General features: G+C 34.8%; 1 protein-coding gene across 4 annotated transcripts in view; it reads right to left on the bottom strand.

The window, feature by feature from the left end:
* SNX13 (sorting nexin 13) overlaps positions 1 to 26,529 on the bottom strand; it is an 83,756-nt gene that overhangs the window by 17,188 nt on the left and 40,039 nt on the right. For 3 of the 4 annotated variants that reach the window (XM_064506336.1, XM_026105028.2, XM_026105031.2), the window contains 13 exons: positions 26,341 to 26,442; positions 25,587 to 25,675; positions 25,083 to 25,166; positions 20,495 to 20,633; positions 19,843 to 19,931; positions 18,560 to 18,659; positions 17,360 to 17,553; positions 15,678 to 15,782; positions 13,631 to 13,763; positions 10,807 to 10,844; positions 6,377 to 6,446; positions 3,512 to 3,684; positions 612 to 719 (listed from right to left, as the gene is read on the bottom strand). In XM_064506336.1, the coding sequence (XP_064362406.1) occupies positions 612 to 719; positions 3,512 to 3,684; positions 6,377 to 6,446; positions 10,807 to 10,844; positions 13,631 to 13,763; positions 15,678 to 15,782; positions 17,360 to 17,553; positions 18,560 to 18,659; positions 19,843 to 19,931; positions 20,495 to 20,633; positions 25,083 to 25,166; positions 25,587 to 25,675; positions 26,341 to 26,442 (1,424 nt within the window). The remainder of the gene's footprint in view (positions 1 to 611; positions 720 to 3,511; positions 3,685 to 6,376; positions 6,447 to 10,806; positions 10,845 to 13,630; positions 13,764 to 15,677; positions 15,783 to 17,359; positions 17,554 to 18,559; positions 18,660 to 19,842; positions 19,932 to 20,494; positions 20,634 to 25,082; positions 25,167 to 25,586; positions 25,676 to 26,340; positions 26,443 to 26,529) is intronic. The other variant, XM_064506337.1, reaches the window with a different exon arrangement.

Raw genomic sequence — 26,529 nt, 5'->3', positions numbered from 1 at the left:
TCATTAGAGTTGGGCAGAGAGAGGTTCAATCTGAATGGAGAAGTTATGCGGTTCTTTCACACAACTCAGCCTGGGTGCCGTGCCAATTGTTACGTTACAGCACAAAAGACAGTAACCACAGACATGAGCGTAATAGAAGTCAGCAGCCTGTGCTCAAAAGTCAACACAGCTGGAATCTCACCAACTCAGAGGAGTCAAGACAGAAATGGCTGAAAAGAAACCAAAACAGCACAGAAGAGACAAACTTATTAGCTAATACCAAGCTTAAACCTCCTATAGTATACTACCTAGGCTATATCTCCTCTTAATTTATTTGGATGAATTATTTCTGTTCTATTAGTAAGTTTTCTGAATCCCTGGACATCATTATCTCAAAATTGAGCACCTGCATCTTCCTGTAATAACTTCAGGAACTATCTGTGATCTATGTCACTTCTATTTACTAGCATTACTCAAATTAAATTTGGCATTTAGTTTCAGCTGGCACACCTACAACAGCCTTTTTGGCATAAAACAAGAACTGCTAGGCAGTTTTATACCTCAGAAAAAAATTCCAACTGAGAACACAACTTAAAAATATAGAAAAATCCTCTTGAAACATAAAAGCCTACCTGTAAATATGCATTTAAGTCTTTTTTCCTCTTTTCCAAGAACTCTCTGTCCATGTTGTTAAATGTCTTTTTGCCAGGAAGTTTCAGTATATTTGCAAGATTTTCAAACTAGGGGAGAAAAAAAAAAAAAAAAGAGGAGAAAGAAAAGGATTTTTTTTGTTCCGCTTTAAGATAATTTTATACCACCACGTAAGCTCAGAAATGAAAGGAGCCGTTAGAATCATCTGATCTCCTTTGCCATATAACACCTGACAAATAATTTCTGCATCAATCCCATAACTCATATTCCCTGGAGAAGTCCAACTGAAAGGCAAGTAGTCAAGAACAAATGCACACAATAAATTGTCAGAAGACTGTCAAGAGCAAAATTTAGCTCTGGAACATATACGTGATATTCAGTTCCAGTGATTACAGAACACTATTTTGAAATACACATTTACTTATAGGCTAGTTCTGTGCAAATTATTCATAGGCCATCACAAAAAGATTTTGGTTCAAGATTTATCACTGATATTTAGGCAGAAGTTAGCAGGGATATGACTATACATCAAGAGAATTTGCAAGTCATTCTAAAACATCTTCCCTTTCCTCTCCTGATCAACTCTACTGATTGAAGAACTGTTCAAAAGCAAAGTTTTTTTTTCTTGGAGCAGATGGAGTGGATTTACTCACAGGCTATCACACCATGCTTGATATGCCATTACCTGTGCCTTTGCTTCAGGTAAAGACAGTGACTAGCACCGTTGAAGTGTCTTCTGCTGTTCCATAGTTCCACACACTGCAAAGGTGTTCCAGTGAAGCAGAGGAGAAAGAAGAGTCCCTAACACTTTGAAGAAGGACATAACCTTTCTGCTATGACCCACAGAAATAAAAGTGGCAAGAATAAAACTTGAAGTATCAGGATTATATTCTAGTACAAAATCCAGACTTCCCCTAAATAATAAGTAAGATTCTTTAGGGGGGGGAAAGAAAAAAGTTACAGTATCTGGGCTTAAAGAACCAACTTGGAAAAAGGCGGTATACTCTTCTCTCCACAGGAGACTACAAAATTGCATTTAAATTACATTAAACGAGTGGTTGACTCCATTTTAGTCCCTGCAGAGTGTCATTTTGTGAAGACATTATTAAACTCTGTATACAGTATGGCCTGCTGGAGGAGGCAAAGAGTAACTTTCCAACTTTACCAATCCCATTCCCTTGGATGTATGTCATGCAGGAAAAAAAGTTGAAGAGTGAATCTAGGTTTTATTGGGATATTTGTATCTAAATAGAAGCAATGTATGCAAAGAACAACCTCTATTTTAAATACAAATATAAGCTTCAAATGATATTTATTAAATTACTAACTAAAAAATTGGATGTGAACCTACACAGTAATTTAAAGAAAAAAAGCCCTTACAGATAATATGCACAGGTAACTTCAATTCTGTTTTGGACCAAGTACTATTTTCTTGGAGAAACATGAACAATAATCTCTACCCTTCCTATTAAGTTTAAATAAAAGACTGTAACCTTTACTCTTAAGAAGTCAAATTAGAAAAACATCTAGGACATACATTCAAAAAGAAGAGAGATATTCAGTGCACCAGTGATGTTCCTGTACCTAGAAACTCAACAGGAATGTCAGTTTTATTGTCAAACCAAAGCAAAATTGTTGGAGTTTCTGAGCTACTACAAAGAACTAAAAGAATTTCTTTACTTTTTGATATCTTAATGTCCTAGAAAGATTTTTTTTCCCAGTAAATTCAGTTCAAGGAAACTGGATTTAGCAATGAAAAAATTCTGAGCTTTCTTGTTTTGAAATGTGCTGCTCCTGCCACTTTTTTCCCTCCAGTCAGGTAGTTGTAGTCACTTTTAAATGACTGCCCCATATTAGCATAACATGAACTCATTATAAGATCAGGGAACCCACGCCTGTTTCAACAGATCAGGGATTCTTCAAATCCGTGGATTAATTTAGAAGAAGAATCAATTTCAAGAGAAATGCAAAAAGGTCATATTTCAAATTTATTGACAGCACACTGTAAATTAATCTGAAATTCAAATAAAAGTCAGTTTTTGTTTATAATTAAACAAATATTCAATACAATGATTGCTTTTTAATAATGCTATTTCCGTTTTTACTATTGTTTTGACTTTACAGGGCTAACCTACCTGCACAGAATTTAGGGCTACAATCCAACACTTCTGACTAGTTAAAAGGTTTATGCGGTCAATCTAAATGCTGCGAAGACTTGGTTTAAAAGCATTTTACTCTTTTCTTCTAAAAGCAATGCATTACTGACACTTATTCATGTCAGCAGGTCCTACTTTATACCAGCTGGTGAATTACTAGTCTCTCTATTTTTTCTTCTTTCATTTTATGGGGGTTAAGAGTCTGAGAATACAAGCAGAGCAATAAAGGATGGATTGTCTAGCAGTACACAGAACTGCTAACAGCTGTCCCTTCTAAGAGTCCACCGATCCTTAACATTTCACTTAAAACCTAAATGCCTATTTCCCAAGCTCAGTTTTTATTTCTTAATCTCTGTGACAAATACCACAAATGAACTATGCCACTGTTCCAGACAAACAGTACTTCCATCTGAACATATATATTTAAATAAAGTTAAGCAAAGGGAAAACAAACAAACAAACAAATCCCTTTCAAGTTCCACTTACTTTTATGAGAGCAATTATATAGGCACCAGTTACTAAACTACACAGAGGTGCACCTGTAAACTGCTCAGTACAAATAACGTGATATAAATAATGGAACAAATCCAATTTAATGCAAAATAATGTAGTACTACAACTCTGCATCTCAATTCACTTTGAGAAAGCAGTTCTCGTGCCATACTATCACACAGAAATAAATACCTTTCAAAGAAACCTTAAAAAGTTTCTGCGTGATGAGTTACCTGTTCAGTGATCCTCATGTGAAAGTCATGGAAGTCACTGTAGCGCCGGTATGTCTTCCATGTCTCTTCACTGCTTGCATTTCGCCGATGGACCGTGATAGCATACAGCGCGTATGTCTTGCCATGGTCATTACATACTCCTGCCACAGCATATGGGTCATAGTCAGCATAGACTAGTAGTTTAAAAACAAAAATAAAAAGGGAACAAACAGAAGAAAGGAAGACGAAAGGACACAAATGTGAAGTGAAGAAATGTCTGAAATGACAGACTCGAGACAAAAATGGACATGTAAGCAGAAGAGTAAGCCATCCCTTTATCCAAAGCACTTTGTAAGTGGTACCATCCAGAAACTTACTATGGAAACTTAGGTTTAATCTACAGAGATTAAGCAGCCTAAATGTTAGACAAGTTTCACTGACATGCTAACCACAGACAAAGAATAGAAAACATTTCAATTTTTAAGAACAGTGAATAGATTTTATTAAAAATAATTTTAGACTAATGAACTCAAGATATGGGTGAAAAACAACTTTAAAACCAGATGAAATTCTACAGCCAGCAGTCAAAGTATTTTCTACTTGTACTGTGAAAAAATCTACCGAAGTAACCTTTAAATGCAAAAGACTGTGCTAACAAGCAGAACATTGTAAGCAGTTTTGTTATTAACTTCAGTAGTTTGTTATCAACAATAACAAAAGTAAGCCTGACACTGTTTCTGTAAGTCAACAGAAATTACATTTGTGTGTATATATATATATATATACAGATATATGCATATATATATAGATATATATGCATGCACATGCATTTATGGAGTCAGTTGATAGATTAAAAAAACAGAGATAGCTATCTTGAATAGAAACAAGTACCTTTGTTCTCCATTGCACGTTTTAATTTTCTCTTGCACTTTCCTCCCATCCCCAGGACAGAATTATTTTTCAAAAATTTCCATTTAGTCTGCAGAATAGCCTAGAACTAACTGTGTATACAGTTTAAATTGTGTATACACATTTAAATTGGCAACACGGTGTATCTTTAAGTATGGAACCAACACCAAGTAACACAGTATTTCAGTAGCAAGTCAAAAATCCTTTTTCATTACATTTTGCAAACTCCTCAATGCACTGGTGCTCTATAGAATGCACTTTTCTTAAATCATAGCTCTAAGCTGTGCTGTCCTTCCACTATTGACTTCTCTGAAGTAGAGGGCTGAATGAGGCATAAGCAGCCAGTAAGCACCTTTAGGAGAAGAGCAATTGCTGATAATGTAAGAATTACTCACTAGCAACGTGCACATTAGTAAAGGCATTTCACCACCCTTTCTTTTGGCATCTACCCTCTAGATGAAGAATGATGAATGGTGAACCCCAAGAGAAAAGAGCAGGCAGTCAGGATGCTGCCAAAGGACCATCCAGAGAACTGAACGTGGAAGCCTTCGCAGCCACAGGCGCTTCTGAGCAAGCCCCATCCTGTAATCTCATGCTGACCATTCTGCCATGCTGCCCCCAGACCACAAGCCAGAGACACTGTTGAATTGCACCTTCAGGAGTACTACCTCAGGACACAAGTGGCAGAAAAAGAAAGCAGCAGCCCCCTAACAGGCTCCTAACATGTAACATGTAATTACTTAACAGCCTCCTAATAAGCACTCATTTTGCAAAACAAAGCAAGGTGAATCCTCAAAGATGATGAAGAAGGTCTGGTATACCCCCCACCAGCATATTAAAGGATATTAAACAGGCAGAGGAAAGGATCCTGCACACAGATGAGAGACTGTCCACAGCATCCACAAGGCAGGGACTTTTATTTCTCATTCAAGCATGAGGTGAAGACAAAGAGGAGATATCCAGTTTAATCCTATCTTTCAGTTTAAGCCTTTAAGTATCCTTTCACTCAGCTGGGGTATTACAGACAGACAGAATCAAGCTGACAGTTATCAGTACGTGCTGCCATCAAAATAATACATTAGACATTATTTGTGTAGTTTTAAGTTTACTTTTTTCATTAGAAAGACCAAAACAATCCAACTCCTAAGTTTCATTCAGAAAATAAGCATCTCATGAATCATTTTAAATAAAAAAGCAAAATTTTGAATCTTAACTTTGAATTTTAACTTTTGAAACTTAACTTTTTTTGGATTTTTTCACTTCTCAGAATAGCAAATTTAGATAGAAGAGGGCTGAGAACTGATTACATAAAGACTATTGGATTGTACATGCTCTTTCATACTGGGTTAAAATAGCAGAGTTAAAGTGTCAAGTAGCTGAATTCTTGCTCATAACACATCTCTGCTATATGAACACATAATTTCAAAAAAGTCTGTTGCATAGTGAACTCTACAAAACGTGTATCAAAAGACCTGTTCACAATTTAGTTACCCTAGTGGAATCCTGCCCATCTAGGCCATTTGCAAATGATATCTGCTCCCATGCAAATAAAAATTTTAACTTATTACTAGTCAGAATTTTTCAAAAATATCTAAAAATGCCACCACTGTAACTACTTCAAGTTGAAGTAACTACCTCAAATGAAGCTACGTCAATGAGGAAGCACAAGAAGATAAGGGAAGATACTATAGCAAGAGAAGTAAACATTCAAGAATTAGATTGGAAAAATAATTACAAGTAATGTATGCAGCAAAAATTAAATTACATTGAAGTACAGAAATACAGTCTACAACTGTAACAGCAATTCTGTAAGGATTTTCATTACAAGGACTTAATGGGAAATATGAATTCAAATGTTATATGAAGTTTTAAAACAAAATGAGAGAATTTAAAGGGCCGGTAGTATATTAAAAAAAAAAAAAAAAAAAAAAAAAAGGCTGAAAAGCAGCAAGCAACCATCATAGCAGATTCACTTACCAGTATCTGAGATGTATGCATGGAGTTGAACTGTCTCATCCGAAGTGACATTTGAGAGGTCATCTAAGGACTGCAGGGTGGGGGAGAAAGCAGAGAAGTAAGGACAGGCGAAAGAGAATACGATCATAGACACTACCAAGAGATCTATTTCATTTTCAAACTCCCAGTTCACAATACGAATAGAATAGCTTAATGCACTGTAACAATTAAATAAGTATTATTATCTGGCTACTAAAACCTTATTACACAAATGGTAGGGCACCTTATTTTTCCCACAGTTTCTTCACAGTTGATCAGTGGCGTATTTGTCATTGTCAATTCTAATCGCAAAAGTACAGCTATATCTAGTTTTTTACTGAGCATCAAATAAATATATAATATAGCTATGAAGATACATGTTTTACAATATTTAGATCTTTTGATTATATCTTTATACTATTCTATTTTCTTCCAAGCGACTTAAAACATTGAACAAGTTATGGTGCAGCAAAAATCGAACAACTCTGCTGTGTGTAAAAAAACAACAAGCACTTTCCTCACAAATGTTTTCCCTTATAACAAATGAGGAGGTACATTTTCAGCTAGGCTGATGCCCTATCTCCTTATTCAGTAATTATCTGGGACCTGCTTAATGGATTTCTCTCTTTTTAAAGAATCTTTTCTATTATTTAAAATTAGTACATCTGTCTATTAACATTTAGCATAATCTTGCTGTGCAAAATCGTTGGATGAGAAACTTGGATAGGCCTTTGGACACAGACACACCTAATATTAAATTACTGGGTTTAAAGGGGCCAAAGATGGAACACACTTAAGACAACTAAGGACTTGGGATCTTGACTCCTCCAGGGATCTTACTCAGAAATTCTCAAAGATATGCACTCTGAATGAATATGCGACTACCCATGTATCTTTCACAGTAGTCTGATACCGCAGTTTAACCAAGCCACTTTAACACTGAAGTGTCACCGGAAGTTACATGCAGTGCAACCATTTAGGTAGCAGTGCCATAGCCATACCCAACTTCTCAAAATGTATCAATAAAGTTTCTACACACTTCCGTATTTCCTTAAAAATAATCCAACCTTGTGTGATCGCAACATGCTGGACTTGAAAATATAAATTTAAGGACTTTGCTCGTCCCTTTCCCACCTGATTTTTTTTCATCTTCACCATAGGACTCCACTCTAAAAGGAGCAATTTCCTCTCTAAAGGAAATTGTTCTTTTCTGCCTCCATCACCACGTTTTCAGCTGACCTCTGATCCCTAAGCTAAATTTCTATCACAAAATGCATGGGGAGGAACGTTTCTGTTATAAAATCTAAACCTTGAAGAAGTGGCACAGTTAAAAAGTTCTGAACACACTAATTATGCTTTGATGTGTACAGATATAAGCAGTCCCCCTCACATCTTATGACTAAGCTTGTAGACTTACTAGTATGAAAGTCTCAGATAGAAAAAAAGGTAGAAGCCACCTATTTGAGAAATCTCTTTTACTACTGGATATTATGATGCTAGAAATTTACAAAGGCTCAGTGGGAGAACAGATGAATAAATATTTTAAGGACAGGCATCTTTACCTCAAGAAGTCCTAGATCTGTAAGTTACTGGAGGCTCGAGTGTGTTCTGGGGAAGTATCACTGAGTGGACTGCTCTTACAATCTTCATGAGTCATCTGCTTTTGGCTGTTGTTGGATACAGGACTAGACCGTTTCTCTAACCTAGTCCATTCTTTTGTAAGCCTCCCTTGGACAGCAATAACCTGTATGGTGTGCTGTTCCTGTTAAGGAGCAGTGTAACATTTGAGACTGATGAATGGCAGCAACTTGCAGTAGCTTGGGTAAGGCCTTGATACCCTTTAAGAGAGTGCTAGGATTTGATTAGCAGTAAGAGATATTATAGAAGATAAGTAACAATCGACTGCTCTAACCCTTTCGCTTGCTATGAAGTAATGACTCTGTACTATTGTCAAACTTTTTAAAAGGGGTCATTGTTTACTGTTGTCTGCTGCTCTTTATTGCCACACTGTCAGCTGAGTTTCTCCTGAAATGCAAATGTGGGTGTGTGAGGGAAATCAAGCTAGTATTTATTAATGACCTTCAGAAGCTGAACCCAGCCACTTTTTCTGCTTTCAAGGTCTGGAATATGTAATATCTGCACAACTACCTCTCTTTGCTCAATGCAAAGACCACAAATGAAGCTCACCTAATGGATCCATTTAGATGAAATCTGCAAGAATCTATTCCACAATGGTTTTATACCCCAGAAAAGGTGCCCTACTTGCTTAATATAGCAGATAAATGTATCAAATCAAAGGCAGAAATTAAGAAATTGCTTTTGTAAAATAAATTCTCATACATGAATTTTCAAACATAGTTTTGAGCCTCTCTTCCAATTAATCTTAAAATAAAAGTATAAACTGCAGGAGATGTATTTTAAAAGGTAAACTTCAGCAAATACTCAACTATTGTGGCAAGGCACTATAGAGCAACAATTAATACAAATAAATTAAATAGTTGAGACTTAAACAGCTAACAAAACATTTTTTAAATGCCTGATATCGCTAAACACGAGGTATATTCCCTGGAATGCAAGTTAATTACAAAGCAAAAGTATCACACCACAACCCCATCTTATTTAATACATTGTCATTAGTTAGAAGTACAGAAATTTGCTGACTTCTGAAGTAACCTTTTCCATGGTCTATTTTACTTTATGTAACTGGGAGTTATACTATTAGTACAGACATTTATTCTTGACATGGAATTCTGCCAGGAAAAACTAATCTGCCAATATTCAAACACCTGTAAAAGCACTGAAAACCCTGAACAATACAGACTACAGAAAGCAAAGGTTCTTCTGCATAAACAGACCTTTAATATACATTTCTGCTAAAGTGTCCTTCACTCTCTACAAAAATAATAAATGCAGTATTCTAGAAATACACTTTTCAGAACAAAAATAAGACTTTGAAGTGTCCTGTGCAAATACCGGTCTGTAATGCAACAGTGTTTCATAAAGGCTTTAAGACTTTCTAGCTTAGTTTGGAAAGGCCACATGAAATTAAGCAGTAGATAAAAACTAACCAAATGAGCTACAGCAAAGGTGAATCCCTACCCATAAAATACTTTGATATGCCAGAATTCTTTAAAGAAAAACTTGAAATATCTTTTTTAAAAGCTTAGTCAATTTTAAAAAGCTCTTTCGTGAAATGTTATCATTGCTTTACGTAAATATATAAAAGAAACTGGCTAAAGTAAGCTTTTCTTCTGCATAATCTAAAAGGATTTTGTACAAATTGCATTGGTTGAACATTTACCCCTTTTCTTCATATTCTAAAATGTAAACAATAGAAAACAATATAGTAAAACATCCTAGCTCTCAAAAAAAAAAAAAGTCCCCACAAGAGCATGTTTACATTTATGTTAAATGAATTCCTTTACAAAACAAATTTTATTCCTCTGCATGTAGAGCAAGGTGATCTAATTAATGCACTGGAGCTCCAAAGGAGCTACAGAATCCTCCCAGAATGAATTAGAATTGTTTATGAAGCACATAAGTCAGGAAATTGCATGTAGGTCTCATACCTTTCTAAAGCTACAAGACTTAAAAGAATTCTCTTTTTTCTTAAAACTGTATTAAATGGAGCCACAAGAGAAGCAGGGTTCAATTGTAACTCTCCGATGAGAATAATTTGATTTTCAGTTTGAAACATTCCAAACCTAATAAAATCTATGAGGGACAAACCATTTGAAAGACGACAAGTGAAAAGTATACAACTAGTTTCATAGTTACAAAACCATGCAGTATGTGTAAAGGCATGTTATCAAATTTTTAGATCCATGTATGTAATAAAGAAAGGGTTCCGACAAACTTACGTAGTCAAAAACTGCTTAAAAAATGTACACCAAAATGTGAATTTGAAAGCGATATGGTTATAAAATGAATATTCATACTTTGAATAGATAAACCCAGATTTTTTGTATGTTTCCCAATGAAGTGCTATCTTGAAAAAATACAAAAATGCTATTAAAAGACTCAATTTAGAGTTTATTTGAATTTAATTCTTTGAGATTTCAAAGGATTTTTTTCACCTATCACTACCTAACCCCAAATTCATGCCTATTTAAAAAAAGAACATTGATAAGAAAGCATTTTTTGCATAAATTAATTAATTGTAGCTGAATGCATAGTTTCTTGCAGGAAAAGAGTGCAAGTATTTCATGAAATACATGTAGAAGTGCAAAAAGGACAGGTTTATTTTCTAAATTAACTGATATCTGAGGTTTATTTCAGTTTGATTTAACAGCAAGGTAGGTTTTATCTGAAATTAAACTGTAATGCAGTAAGCTCCCTAACACATACACAATACAAACAACTTTAGAACACCTCTGCTATTGCGAAAAAAAACCAAAAAACAAAGCACTTACCAGATTTATGCTGCCAGTAGGAGACCCATTAAAGGATTCTGGGAGTAGTGAGGAAGAGGGAAAGGAAAAACAAGTTAGATTTTCTCCAAAGTCAGGCCACACACAAGGAAAAAAAAACTGCAAAGACAAAACACTATCAAAAATTGGACAACCGTAGCATTGGACAAGTGGTGTGTGCAGCATCCAAGCACTTAAAGCTTCCAATAAAAACATATAAAGGAAAGTGTGTGCAACTACATATGTCTATATTAAATAAATACTCCAGAGAGCATTAATTTTTATTTTATAATAAAAATCATATCATCACATTAAATTGCTAAGGAGACAGCTTAGCAGTTAAGATTTCAATTGGATTTGTACTTCAGTTAATGAGAAGAATGATTTTAGACTTGCTGACTTTTTGGGACTAAGTGCAGGGAAAAAAGAGTTTGGAATGATCAAATGTTTACTATCTTTGTTAGAAAACACAGATCTAAAAAGCTGTCTTCAGCCTGAATATTAAAATGTTCTTCTATTAATTTTGAAAATGAAAAATATTACTGGAATTTTATTCAATAGAACTGTTGTCAGCTAGCCCTTCTACCCAAAAGCATTTATAAGGAAAAAAAAAAAAGCTAAGATACAAGAGTGCAGGAGCAGACAGGGACAAAAGAACAAGTTACTGTAATTACCTGAGGCTCTTATATGAGGTATACAACAGCATCATACAAGTAACAATTCAATTTAACACAGGAATACTAAATAATTTGTTTTAAAAGACAACAATGAGTGTCCCTATCCACCATGCACACAATGGCAGCCTGCATCACACTACTTCAGAAGGCAAAACAGCTTTTAAGAGAATTCGATAGATTGAGGACACCTGTTCAGGTCCCTGGAAGGATCTGGTTTCTTCCACATACTAGAATCTCAACATATCAAAACCAGCATGGCAGTATAATTAAAACAAGACAAAACAAAACAGAAAACAAACAAAAATCCGCAAGGAAGATGATACACACACAGTGTATATAAATTCCTGCACAAGCCCTCAAAAAACAAAAACAATTTTAAAAAAGCACAGAAATAAACTCTCCTCTTCCCTCTCCACTGTAACATATGTGGAAGGGAAGAGCCACATTAGCATTCACAAAATGAAATGAAACTACTAGTTCTGTTATTTCCACCCTACAAAGACAAAAAATAGCTCCAAATAGTAGCTTGCGTTGTACATGCTGCACTTAAGCTTGCTAGCAGCAGACCAAAAGCTGGTAAACACCAAATGCCAGCAATAAATTCCAAAATACCATCAGGCATCCTCTGAATTCCTTTTTTAATCCTTTCCATGTGAAGTTTGCTTAAATCTCAGAGACTTCAGATTCTTTTGATATTCTATCTCTAGAGAAAACATGAACTGAATGCTCATGCTCCCTGACTGACAGATAAGGGATAGACTTACTTTTGTTCCTATTCACTTTAAGAGTACATTAACATTTTATTCTATTTAGGTAGCTTTTAGTGGCAGGACTGCACCCAATATTTGTTAATGATTTTTAAATTTACACACACAGGGATTTGAAGCTGGGAATGACCTGACCTCTACATGACCTAGGTAAAACCATGCAAATTTTTTCAGAATTCCATTTGATTTTTTAAAAAGAATTTAGAAGAGTAAAGATTGTCAAGTGAACAAATTAAAAGTTATGGAACAGAACTAGCACATGAAAATATTAGTAGTGTTATATTCACAAAAATTGGTCAATAACTATAGAGGCAAAAACCACCCAACAAAAAAGAACAAGATACAGTAGTTAGGTAAAAATTTGAGAATATGAGAACAAACACACAGATGGAAAAAGTGTTATTGAATACTGTGTATATTAATTTAGGTTTTGCAGAGACATTGGAGGCTCCATCAAGAGGACCATTTCAAAACTAAAATTATGGTGGAGTGAATAAATTGAATATTGAAAGAAATAAAAGTGAGAAGATCAAAGCTGATCTTTACAATTCTAATTCTTATGATTTTTCAGACATTAACAAAGTATACCACTAGAGGGTAGTAAAGCACACAATCCTCCTTCAATTTTTAGTTATTTCTATTCCTAGAAATACCTTTCAATTTATTCAAAACTGTACCTTAAGAGGTTCAAGAAAAAAAAACTGCATTTGTGTGTAGAAAGGGAGCTATGTTAAAATTACTCTCTAGGCACTATGTTATTGGGAAGAGCACAAAGGCAGCTAAACTATAAAAAATACAGAAGATATTTCAAGGAATGCAATACATCGGAAAAAATGTACAAAATGAACACTCCAGAAGTGAAGGCTCCCTAGCTCTACATATGACCAAGAAACAGCATCTTGGAGTTGCAAGCTCAATTCATCACTTAAAAGAGAGAGAGAAAAAAAAGAGTTCCTAGGTTTTCAGGTTTTCAAAGAGCTTTAAAAACCCACACATCCTACATACTTTTCAGTTCTATGTTTAGATGCTGAGTCATTATGTATTAAAACCACCTAGCAAGTTGAAGCACCTCAATATTTTGATAAAAAATGCAAGTGACAGAGTCACATACTTATTTTAGCCACACACTGAGATGTGCTGAGACTTAACAAAAAAAAAAAAAATGAAGTTGATAAACTTAATAGGGGAAAAAAGCATTTGATTTTCAAAACAATTTATAAAAAAGCACAAACAGAATACACTAATATTAAAAATCAGAGATACTATAGGAACTTTATTTGATTTCTCAGAAAGAATATGTACAGTATCCTTATTTTCATATTAAAGAAGAAAAAAGAATGGTCTGGAAAAAAAAAAAATCCCCCTTACAGATAAGGAGCTCACCTCCTTCACCATCATCTGATCCTCTGAAACTAGGATCCTTCAGCATATCCAGCTCAGCTAACATACGCACATACAATACATTCTGTTTGAATGAAGGGTAGAATCTTTCGTCTCGCAGCATCAAGTCGTATACCTTATTGAAATTAAAAAAAACTAACCTCAGGAATATTCACCAACTTTTTCATTAATCCTACAAGTTTCCATAAATTCTACTTGATCAACATAGATCAGTGCATTCTATTCCTTGTGTATGGGTTTTCTTTAAACCCTACTCCAATTGTGTGAAATTTCAATGCAGGCTGTCTTAACACCATTAGTTCTCATTACATTTCCATTAAAAGTATATCAGTCTCAGAAAATATCATTCTTACCAGCAAGAATATGTATGGATAGCAAGGAAAGTAGCACATTAAGTACAAATGTTTCCTTACTCTCCTTTTATCCCAATTGCACTATATTTAGCCATTACCATTTCACAAAGCTTATTTCTCAGAGCCCTACTTTGTTGATGAACTATAAATGTAGATTTGCACACACTTAAGGAGGGAGGTAAGAACAAGGAAAAGAAGGGAGGGGAGACCACATACTACATCACATTTCTGAAAGTTTCCAGTTCAGCCATTACAATCAAACCCTACATTGCAAAGGTTTAGCCACACCACCACAAAAGCAGCTCACTGCTTTCCTGCGATATTGCTATCTTCTTTTTTCCAGTATCATCATATCCAGTCCCACAACTACCTACTTACCAGTTACACAAACCAGGTTTATCACAAAGCCAACTGGCAATTTAAGTAGATAAGAATTTTAAAAGGGACACTGTGCGATATTTTAAACCCCTAGAAAATTGCCTTAAGAAAATAGCCTTAAGAAAATAGATCTTCACTAATTGATTCCTACAAAGTACTGTTAAAAAATACACACACACAAACACACACACACACACACACACACACACACATATATATAAACAGACATACTTATTTATATATAGTGGAAACTAATCCAAACATGTTTAGGATATTCATGTTAGCGTATTTTAATGGTGAGAATTTTTAACGGAAAACTTTGTACAAAGAAATATAGCAAGTACTATCATGTGATAAGAATGGGAAAAAATTTCATGCAGGTCTGAGGAAGTCAATTTCTATTACAACACATGAGAATTTCATGCTCTCTTCGGTATAAAGAAATCACATGCAAGGCCCTTGTAACCTACTTCGTGCAATATAAATTTTACAAGGTGTTTTCATTAGGCCTAAATGCATGTCTCTAGTATAACATACGGATTTTAAGTTTTATAGCTTGTATCACTAACTTTCAATGTAAATGAGAACATTAAGTTAATGACCTGAATTTTTAAAAAATCTCTTAGATCGGATATGTAATTTGCTGATGGAATGCTAATCATTAACTCATTCCTATTTAAATACTTATATTAGAGTGACAAAAATCTACATATGCAAGTATGAAAATTACAGTTTTATCTTTGGTATGTACTGCTTCTGAGAGCCACACTGTGTAGGCTTGCAGAAAAACACTGAAACGGAACAGTCAAAAATCCGAGTTTTGTTAAGTTTGTTTGAAGAGAAAGCGACAACACTTTGTATTTTTCATACGTGTTCAGTATTTATGTTGCTATTTTAACTCCTCGGTAGAGGTACAATACTGAATTTGGTAACATGCTTACACCCAGCTTTCAAAAAGAGACCTCAAAACAGACTAATATTGTACCACTTAGCTATTATTCTACACAGGCACGTTTTCTTAGATTGGTGCATAAAAAAAATAATCTCACAATTTTAGTTCTGCTTCATGACTAATTTCACATTGGACACCTACTCCTTCCATCCATTGTTTTTAAAACCACAGGCTACTTATGACTAAGCAGAAGTTAGCAATTTATAATATGATTTTTACAAAATAGAAAAATGGTAAAACAAGTTTGAGATTTCAGATATTGGAGTTCTCTCCTCCTGACCAATGGCTGTAGTGAAATTTAATAGCCTTAACAATTCCTCAGAAATACAGGATGAATAGAGTATACCTTTCTCTGAATGTCATCAAAGATTTCGGGTGTTGGATCCTCATGGTTCAGTGTTTCTGCCAGTTTTGCTACTAAGTTGTCATCAATATTAACTCTCGGAGATGCCTGCCATAGAGATCTAAGTCAACTTTTGCAGCATAAAAATAAAAAAGCTTCTGTTTTCACAAATAAAATCCAACACACAATTCCACAATTCTGCAAGCAAACTCAGTTTCTTCTTGATAGGTATTTCTAGCTCCAGAACTGTCTAGAATACACAGAGAAGCCAGAAAGAACTGCAATGAGATGCAAAGAATACGTGTTCAAATTCAGAATTTCCAGGATTAAATACTAAGAGTCACCTTAAAGCATTATGCTCATTAGCTTGAGTATCCAAGCTAGATTTACTCAGGCTCGAAAACAAGTTATTTATTCACAAGTAGTAAGATCCAGACTCAGAAATGAAGAAGCTAGTTAGAAAGTAAATGGATGAGGACCAAAAGCACTTGAGGAAAGACTAATCAACTGTCAACTCTGTCAAGTTCTGCAGAGGTTACCAGGCATGGTAATCACAATACTTTTTTTATGTAGACCCTATTACAACTACCAAAAGGGATAGCATCCTAACCAGCCATCAGCTTCCCAGTCATCCTTTGGTATGACAAGTTTCAAACTACTGCCTGTTAGGCACTCCTTTAGACAGCCCCGAGTTCACGTCCTTTCTCAGTTTTCTGTACCAGACGGAGCAGCCAGCACTGAACCAGACCCAGTGTAGCCCACTCGAGTTATTAAGCACAGCTGAGAGGCTGGGTTTATCGGCTTTGCAATAGCTCTGGGATTAGGTGTTTTCTGACTTGCTAGTGTTCGCTCAGCTGAAAATCCAGCAGAGCAAGCTTCAGACAGTCTAAAGGAGACCATGTCAACATACTGTTGGGGTGAAAAACCAAAGTGAAGGAAATAATGCAGAAAGAGAAACACTACAACAGATTTGAGGGATAATTTGCTGAAGGAAGCTTTTGTGTGAGTTGAGAGGTGGTTTTTATGCATACACAGATTCAGAACAACAATGCTTTGTTAACAGAAGTTGACAAGGGTTTGCTTCCACTGAAATGCAAACTCCATTATTACAAGGCTACTGGAAATATTAAAGTTTAGCTTGACAAAGGACACCTAACAGGGTGATACTTCAGCAATTTACGTGGACAGTTGTAGATGCACAGGAAGTTGTTTCAGTTGAAAACTCAGCTTTAACCCAGTTTTACACAAACAGTGGGTTGCATTTTGTAGCAAACTTTTCCTCTTAATCAGGTGTGGGGGGCAGAAAGGAAGGGAAGGGAGAAAGAAGAACACAGAGGGAACTATTACTATTTTATTACTAATTACTATTCCTTATTTTGTCTTCACATTTTCTTTAGTTTCACCTCTATAAATAGAAAATCAGCTTTTGAAGAATGCATCCAGTGCATTTGATAGGACAGTCATTGGCAACACAAGTCTTTTTTTTTTTTAAAGAAACAACTAAAAAATTATTTTCTCGCTGCTTGGTGTAAGGGGAGAGGAGACATGCAGTAATAGCTTAAATGATAATTCATAAACAACCTGGGCTACATCAAATCCATTTCATATTAACATAGCCATAACTAATAGACAACTTTTTGTAGAAAGAGTATATTTTAAACAACTCAAATTTAAGTTACTCCTACCTTCTCTGATAAATATTGCTCATAAACTCCAACTGCGGCTGCTCTTAATAGACCTTTGGTTTGATTAGTCTGGTGCTTTCCGTCTTTTTGCCGGCTTTGCAATACCTCCAGCTGCTGCTGTGCTGTAACCCTGTATCCTTCCACTGTCATCCAGAAAAACAGATGTGCTTGGCCACCAGTCTGCTGCATGTAATCTACAAAAAATAAAAAACACCCACCCGGCAAATACAATTGTTAGTGCACATATTAGAATAAGAATTTGCTGAGATGTTCACTAAATACAGAATTCCAGGATCTGACTACATATTGAACATTAAGTACAGCATTGACTAGAATAGTTGTCATCTGGACTCAAAAAAAATCAAGTACTATATGCATATTGGTGATAACCAGTAAATAAAATTTGGAGCACAGTCTAGAACTAGCCAGTTAATCTTAAAACACACATGTCAAAACTGAATCATAGTCATTATCATGTGGATACAGGCTTGTGCAGCATGATACAAGTTGACAGGAAGCTCAAATTGGAATTCTAACAAATCACGTGCATCTACTACATTAAAAAGACTATCAGCGTCAACAAAACTGATCAATATTCTCAGTACGATTCATTTACAGGAAAGAATAAAGCATTAAGAAATATTAAATATAAATTACTTGACCTGTAATTCATTTATCAATCTGCCGTTAATATGATAAACCTAAAATGGTACATAGATTATTGCTCTATTTTAGGTGCTCACTTAAGGAACCTTTGGTAGCCTTGTAATCTTCAAAACTTAAATCTAATGTCTACAGTCTTAGCTTCTAACAGGCTGGCAAAAGTCAAAGTAAACAACAATGGTGATTAAGTTTCAGAGTCATTCAATTATGAAATTCTAAGCAATTCTTGCAATGATTCTGTTCTAAACACAACAAAATTGTTAATTGTTAATTGACAGACCAAGAAACCCTGCATGATTAGTTTTTACAGAGGGATGAGTACTGAAGCAAACTTGAAACGAACTTTCGGAAGTATATGAAGTTCTGAACAGCTAATTGTGGACTCATATGCAAAAAAGTTCTGGTTCCCTCTGGCAAGGAGCTTATACATATTTAGCTCTCAACCGATATTTATATTTAGCAATTTCAAGTATACATTCTTGTATCTTATGCTTTACGAAAACAAACTAACAACAAATCAGATAAATTAATACGTACCCATAAAAAATTGTAGTGCAACATTGTCTACCAGAATATGGTCCAGAGGGACTGTGCAAAGTTTTCCAAAGTTTGCTGCCAGTTTCACAGTATCTATTTCCTGTAACACAGCGTGTTCAAAGGGGTTTTTTTTTTTTTTAAGCTGGCTTCTAAAAATTTTGCTTACCGCAAAGCGGTCATAAGAAAAATACATTTACATTATAGACAATAAAGCAGCTGAACTATTCTCACAGTCACTAATAAGTGAAAACCAAGATTGCAAAGTTATCTTCTCATAACTGTATCTTCAGCGTGGATTACTTTTGCTATCTGGAAAGCTGGCTTTTAATACTGCCTTTCTTGTAGTGCTATCCATGTCAAATTAAATCCAAATCTCTCACCAATGGTGACAGTAGCATGAAAATGAATTCATGAGATGAACTAATTTCAGAATTTGATGGCGTGTGCAGGTCACCACAACTTGAATTCATCTCTGTCCAGTTTTGTTCTATTAATGTGACATTTCTTGGTGTTAGAGTAGTGCTGAAGGATCCAGTCATAGAGCATTTTAAACATTTTAGCAGCCAATATGCACAAGATTATGTTATCTTGGAGCCACATCCAGGTCAAATTAAGAGAGTCAAGAAACTAAAAAAAGTCAAAAATACCGTATTTATATGTTTCTCTCTGCCCCCTCCACAAATAAAACCAACCGCAAAAACAAAACCCCAAACCACACACATACACACACACACTATTAGGTTCTTAAATTTAACAGCCAGTTTGCCTTAGGGTTTTTGTGAACTAGAGGGAAACATACTTGACAAAACACAACACATGAAGTCTGCAAGGCACTGCAAAATATTGTAAATAACCAGCATGTGTACCTTTATCAGCAAGAAAAGAGAACTCTGCCAAAAAGTAAACTTAAGGTACGAAACGTACACACAGTAGCAGCAAAGTAAGAACTGAATCTACATTCACAAACACTTCATTCATCATCTATAGAACATTTCAGTTCAACTCTTATATTGAAATAGTAAGAATAATTTAAAATGTATTGACATATTTAAATTATTAAAGCTAGAAACCAAAAGATAAAATCTCTAAACACATGAATTTTTAGAATATTTTTCCATAGTAAAACTGCAAATACAAAAGAGTAACTTCAATTGTATGATGTGTCCAGTCAACTTGTATACTTAAAGTTGTGTGTTTCAAACTGCAATAGTTAAAAAGCTAGACTGAACTAAGTCACCTGCAACTTCACTCTTCCACAACTAAAATCATTGTAAAATACTTACTTTTCCTGACTGCAACCTCTGTATTCTTGAATCACATACTTTAACAACATATAATAAACTGTTTATTTGATTTTTTATAGTGTTGATATCTGAAAGTAAAAACAAGAGGATTAAAAAAGACAGAATAGTAAACAGACTCTTGTCCTGGAATACTCTAAAAATATCAAACAAGCAAAAAGTGAAACAGAATGAACAGAATATGTCAACTTTGAAGTACAGTTTTTAAGTTTAAATATTCTACTGATGAAGTGAATATGAAGAAATATTTTTCTTTTTTGCCTCTTGAGTTTAACTGTTACCTGACCAGTGCTTAACATATACAGTACTGAAATTCAGAACCACCAGGCAGGCGAGCTTCAATTTAGTGGAAGTATAACTTTATCTAGCAAACTAGTCTATACAAGAAAAATGACAAGTACTAGATAAGTGCTACACACACAAAAAAGAAAGGGGGGGGGGGGTAAAAACCACCTGTCTTTTAAGCACATTAAGAAGGTCCAAATTTGAACTCTGCATATATAATTCCTTTTAAATAACAAAATATTTTATACTATGTTGTAACAAAGCGTTTATATTTTCTGAGTTGTTGGAATGTTCTCCAGAGATCATGCTGGTAAACACTCAACTTTTTGTAAAATCATACAGTACTAACCATCTCCTGCTGTATCTAGAGATCGAAGATATTGCAGTTCTTCACTTGCTTTATCTTTCACTGCTTCCAACTCGCCTATATTGTCACTTAATTTAATAATATTCATAAAGGCCTCATAGTTACAGTTGGAATCACGGATCTGAAACATATAGACAATTTACCATGTGAATAGTGCAGAACAGATAAAAACATATAAGATGATTTTCATGAAATGACACAGCATTGCAAAGGGGTATTTTGAGAACATAGTTCAAAATTTAGCTTTGATATTCACCTTAACATGAAAAATTTGTGCAAGGATTTAACCTTCCAAATTTTCATTTTTTAAATACATCTGAACAAATTAACTTTCCAAGATTTCCTATTCAAAAGAATTGGAGATCAAGACCATGACACCCGTACAACATTTATACCTTCCATGCAAATCCAAATTAAGAGCAGATATTAATTTTCACTTTAGACATGAATAAAGATTAATAATAGTATTAATAATGATATATTGTAATAATAAAAGTTCCTATGGTCCTCATCAAATCATTGCAAAAACTGTAACACAGTATATTTTACTAGTATATATATTTGTGTGAAAACCTCACGTAAAATAAGTAAAACTAAAGGCAGCATTTTATTAGATCAGTTGATATAGAAGGGAAGAAAACAAGTTTTCATGCTCAGACTTCCCAAATTCACTGAAGACACGCATGTTTTTAGAGCAAATGACTTTCCCCAAGGAAGTCATATTTTGCTTCAAGAAGTCTGTAAAAGAAATCTTGATGCTTCTAAACCTTCCTTTTGAGGCTATTTGTATATTATCAAACTAGATAAACTTTGAAAGAAGTATAAAATTTTCAGAAGTCCAAAAGACAAGTGAAACAGGACCTCTGCAAGCCATCTATCTATATTTGTACTCTCCAGTTCTGAGGGCCAATGGAGTCATTCCCTCCGCCAGAGCAGTCCTGGCTGCCAAACACAAGCTGCCCGTCCCTAAGCTACAGCCAGCGCTGCCATGTGATTCCTTCCTGCACTATGTACTGTGATCTCAAACCTCAAGAACTTGTTCCCCTCTTCTTCTATGACCAGTTTTAGGAGATGATTATCTGGATGATAATCTGGGAAATTTGGAAAAACTGGATTATTATCCAGAGACCTAACTGCTTTTTCTCAATTCAAAGAATAAGGCTCTTTTAATATTATTATAGAATATTTTTAGTTGGAAGTGAACTCTGGAGGACATCTAGTCCACCTTTCTGCTCAAAACAGTGTTAAATTAAAGTCTTTGCGTTAAATAGTGTAGGAACTTGAATCATGGTAATCTGGCTCACTTTTTCCAGGGTAGAAATAGTAAAGATCAAAACCAAAACAAAACAAAAACCTCACCCTTGAAACTGGACACCATTATTCTGAAAAATTAAGACTCATAGGAAGAACCGCTTTCCCCACAAAAAAAAAAAACCTTAGTTTTTAAACAGCTAGAGCTATCAGTCCCACCCATAGAGCTGACTAACACGTCCCATAATAAAATGCGGTTTTGCAGTTGTTTGGGATAGAAATTTTACACGCTGTGCATTTATCTCAAGTTCTCTTCCTGGATTATTAGTTTGTTTTATGACACTTCAGCCCATACCATTCAGCTATTCTGTAAGAAACAAAACTATGGAAAAAGAGTCTGAAGTTTTCGTTCAGCTAAATATTAACAACCTTTTCTTCCATTATTTTGTCTCAGAGACTTATTCTAGATAATTTCTCACAAATAAGAAGTATTCTTCTCTCCTTACATACATGAATCTGGACAAAGTTTGCTTAGCATATGCTTGCCAAAGCTTGTTCTTTATATATTCTCTGCACTGAATGGACTCTAGCCCCAAGCCCCTATAACGAGCTGTGTCAAGTCTGGGAAAAGGCACAGAGGAAGGGAAATCTCACTGGGGATCTTCATCTTCCTACTACGCCTAGATAACACAGAGGAAGAAGGCACCCAGCCCAGACAGCCAGAGACATGACAGACAAAAGCCAGACCCATGAAGAACAGAGTGAGCAGTCTTGACTACTGAAACTGAGAGGAGCAAAATATAACACTGAAGCAAACTACCCTCTGGGAAGATCTGGACAGACAACAGGAGCCAAAGAAATGGGAATGGCTGGGCAAAAATACTGGAAGTTCTGGCAAAGGAGGCTGGGTAAGGCTTGTACAAAGCCCATAAGCATTTAAATAGATGGATGATAAGCATTTAAATAGAAGAATGGAAAGTGGAATTGAAATGAAAACTTTAGCGAAGAACGAAATAAAGGTGACAAGGTAAACGACAAAAGGTAAACAACAGAAACGGGTAAGATAGGGATAAGTTAGATAGAACTGGGCAAAATGATCAAGCTTGGCAGAAGGAATGGATCAAGAAAGAAGAAGCATGCACATAGCCAAAACCAGTTTTACGCTATCGTTTTCTGTTTTTAACAAATACTGCTACAAAGCTACCTGAAAAGCGTATCATTTACATAGGTCTGTCCAAAACCCATCAACCTCCTACTGCTACTACCCATCTCCTTAGTTAAGTAGGCAAAAACTGATAAGACCACTGAAAACATTTCAGCTTTGCTAAGGTTCCCTGCAAGCCAGCATGTTCCTAATGCAATGGATTTTTAAGATACAGAATTATAGAAAGAACTAAAACATTCTATAACGTAACCACAACCTAGTGAAAAAATTTAGTATCACCTCTGAAACCCTAATTCAGATATCCTTGCAAATACCCTTAAACTATTTCAATACATATTATTTTTCAGCAGGATTGTTGTCCGAGTATCGCAACAGAATAAACCTGCTGTAAGGACTCAAAGGGAGTAGCGTTAGTGAAGAAGAACATCTTTAAAAGTCTGCCTTGCTGTTGAGATCACTGGAAACTGTGCTGTGAATGCAACATGGGGATTACGGGAAGGTTGGCAGCTTTACAGCATGTGCATACAGCTCCAGAGGGCTGAGTTCTGATGCTGCCTTTACCATTCAAAGCAAAACTCACTGCACTCACATCTTTCATAAATGCTCGCTTATATATGCAAATACAACATTTGGTCTGTACTGCAGAAGTGCAATGGTATGAATTGCAAGCTGAACGGAAAAGAGTGGATACTTATGACCAAGTTTAATGGAAAACCTTCATAGATTTCCCTCCATTTAAAAAGTAATTACCTCCATTTTAAAAAGTAATAGCAGTAGAAGCTTTAAACATGTAAAAATGTCTCTCTCTGTGAAATTCACAAGTTTTGATAAACTCCTGATTTTATATTTAAGCTTTACATTTTATTGCCAGCGAATTAGTACCAAACTATGGCATGTCAAGAAACACTGAATTAAACTTCTCATTTTCAGGAAGTGCGTTTTCTGGTTTGAACCTGATTTTTATGTCCAAGGGTCCCATAAGAACCAGAATTTATTTCAGTCAGCTCTACTTCTGACCTTAATTTCTTCAACAATCTTAATTTCACAAAACTTGTATTGAATTTTTGAAAGAATTTATTCTCTCTTATCTCTTTGCCAGCACATTACCTCCTCATCTCAGAAAAGAATTATGAAAATTAATATTCAGGACAGCACCATCACAACAAAAAGCTTTATAAAAGTTAAGAATTCTATCTTTGGATGCATCTGGGGGCACTGCTCAGTAAATAAAGAATGAGGCCAAGTTACAAATAAAGAAGATGCGTAGGAGGAAATGGGAAACGAAAACTGAAAAGCTGGGTCCATATGAGCACCAGTCTTTTTTTCATATTAAAGCTAGCTTCCTGTGGAAAAGCAGTGTGCAAACATTTATGTAAAATAGGGCCAACTGGAATGGAGGGCATACTGCAAATGTAAACCTGTATTTTATTTCGTACTTAAGAATTTTTGACTCCGAAATCCCAAGGTGTTTTCAGCATAGTTCTTGAATGTATAACACAAGAAACTGAAATATATGGGGAAAAGTAGAAGGAATTTGAGTCAGGCTGGTTTTTTTTTTTCTCTCCCCGTAACCTAGAAAGGATGATAAACTATAATAACAAGTTTCAATATTCATTACAAATCAGACAATAACATTAATTAAAATGCAAACGTTCTGTTTATGTTAATTTTACTACATATTATGACTTTAAAGCAGATTTTGTTTCAACTGCATTTAGAGAAATACTGAAGTAAAGGCTTTGTTTCCTCCCGTTCAATTAAGTTATTAAGGGTTACAACATATATCCCTAAAAACTGAGATTCCTTCACAGAAGCAAGAAGTCTTACTTGTCATTCTGGAGGCTTTTTAAGCTTTAAAGTATATGAGGGGGAGGGGCACAAGAAAAACTTCAAGGTTATCACCATACTTCTTGAAGAGCTACAGTAAAAGTCAGAGAACTCAACTTTACACTTCCAGTCATTTATTTGGCAAAGAACCACAATACACAGTACATATAATGCAGATAATATTTAAAAAGTTATGAACAGCAGCCATGAGTTTACTATTTAATCAACACTACACTGGTAAAATTTCTACTAGACATCTACCTGCCATGATTAGAGGGAACACAAGTAAAGTGAATTCTGGAAATAACAAAACACTATAAATCTTACCGTCCATATGACATACTGATTAATATAATCAGGATCACTGAGCTGGTTTATTAATGGAAGAAGAATTCCTCGGGAGAGGATTTCCTGAAAAATAAAAAACAGTAAAGTTATCATATCTTTATATATTTATTCGTAAAGCTAACAGAACTACAACAATTCAAAAATCACAACACAGAGGCTGAAAAAAATTCCAAACGTGTAATTACAGATATCATTCAACAGTCACTGGCATATTACCTTCCAATTAACATTAAAAGATGCTAATACTTCAGGAAAAACAAAAGCCATTTTATCATACTATGTTAACACTGCTAGCACTAGAAGAAACTTCAGAGATATTTTACATGAATATTTCTGTGCTAACAAATACTTTTCAAAATTGCACTGCATTAAAAATAATCTAACACTAAATTAGACCAATTTTATAAAATGAGCATCTCAGATCTAAAAATTTTTATACCATTAATCCAAGAAATTAGCATGACTTTTAGAGTCTGTATTTACCCTGACAAAGTATCGCATGATCTTGTTCTGGAAGTCTCCAGGAGGTAGCAATATATACAGTAAAACCTCACAAAGATCCCTTAGGAATCCTACAGAGGGAGAAAAACAAACAGAAAGCCCCTCAGCACAATTTTATATTACATTATTTCACACCTGATATCATAAAAACCAAGACATAAATCCTTAAAATGAAATTCAAATATACAGTAGTATATATCCTTATGTTTCAAGCCTTACAGTTACTCCTTTTGCCTTAATATAAGCAGCACTGATATAAAACCCCAAAACAAAACAAACAAAAAAGCCAAATTCCAAGAACCAAATACCACCAACTTATTTTCCTTATTTAACATATACAGTTTTTCTTCTCCTTCAAAATCGCCCTAAAAAATAAACTGATTCACTTAATCCGAACTGTTTAATGAAGACTAAGAAGTAATGATAAAGATGACAGATCTAACAAAACAAAAATAAACAAAAAAAAAATCAAGAATCCACAAACCCAACCCCCACCTCCCAGAAGACATATTTCTACCTTAAAATTCTTCCAATGAAAAGAGAAATAGCTACATATGTATATACCTCATTATTAATATTAATGTCTACAAATAAGAGGAAATATGTGTATTGTAGATAATCATGCTTTGAAAGTCACACCTAAGATTTGAGTATATTCCATTTTGTTAACGCAATTGCTAATATTTTCACTCAGTCTATAATACGAAAATAATCTGAGAAGATAATATTGAGACACCTTCTTCATCTTTGGGAGAAGTACAGACTAGGTCACGACAGACTTCTTTTTCCATTTCAACTTCAACCTCAAAGAATGTATCTACAAGTTCCTCAGCTTGGTCTATACAAAAGAAAATAAAAACAAAGATACTTTTCTATAAAGATCAGAAATTTGATAGAAAATCTGAATTATAAAATACAGCTAATC

This window comes from Dromaius novaehollandiae, chromosome 2, assembly GCF_036370855.1.
Source record: "Dromaius novaehollandiae isolate bDroNov1 chromosome 2, bDroNov1.hap1, whole genome shotgun sequence".
Lineage (NCBI taxonomy): Eukaryota > Metazoa > Chordata > Aves > Casuariiformes > Dromaiidae > Dromaius > Dromaius novaehollandiae.
Note: the sequence above shows the minus strand (reverse complement) of the source record. Positions and strands in the feature narration are given on the sequence as shown.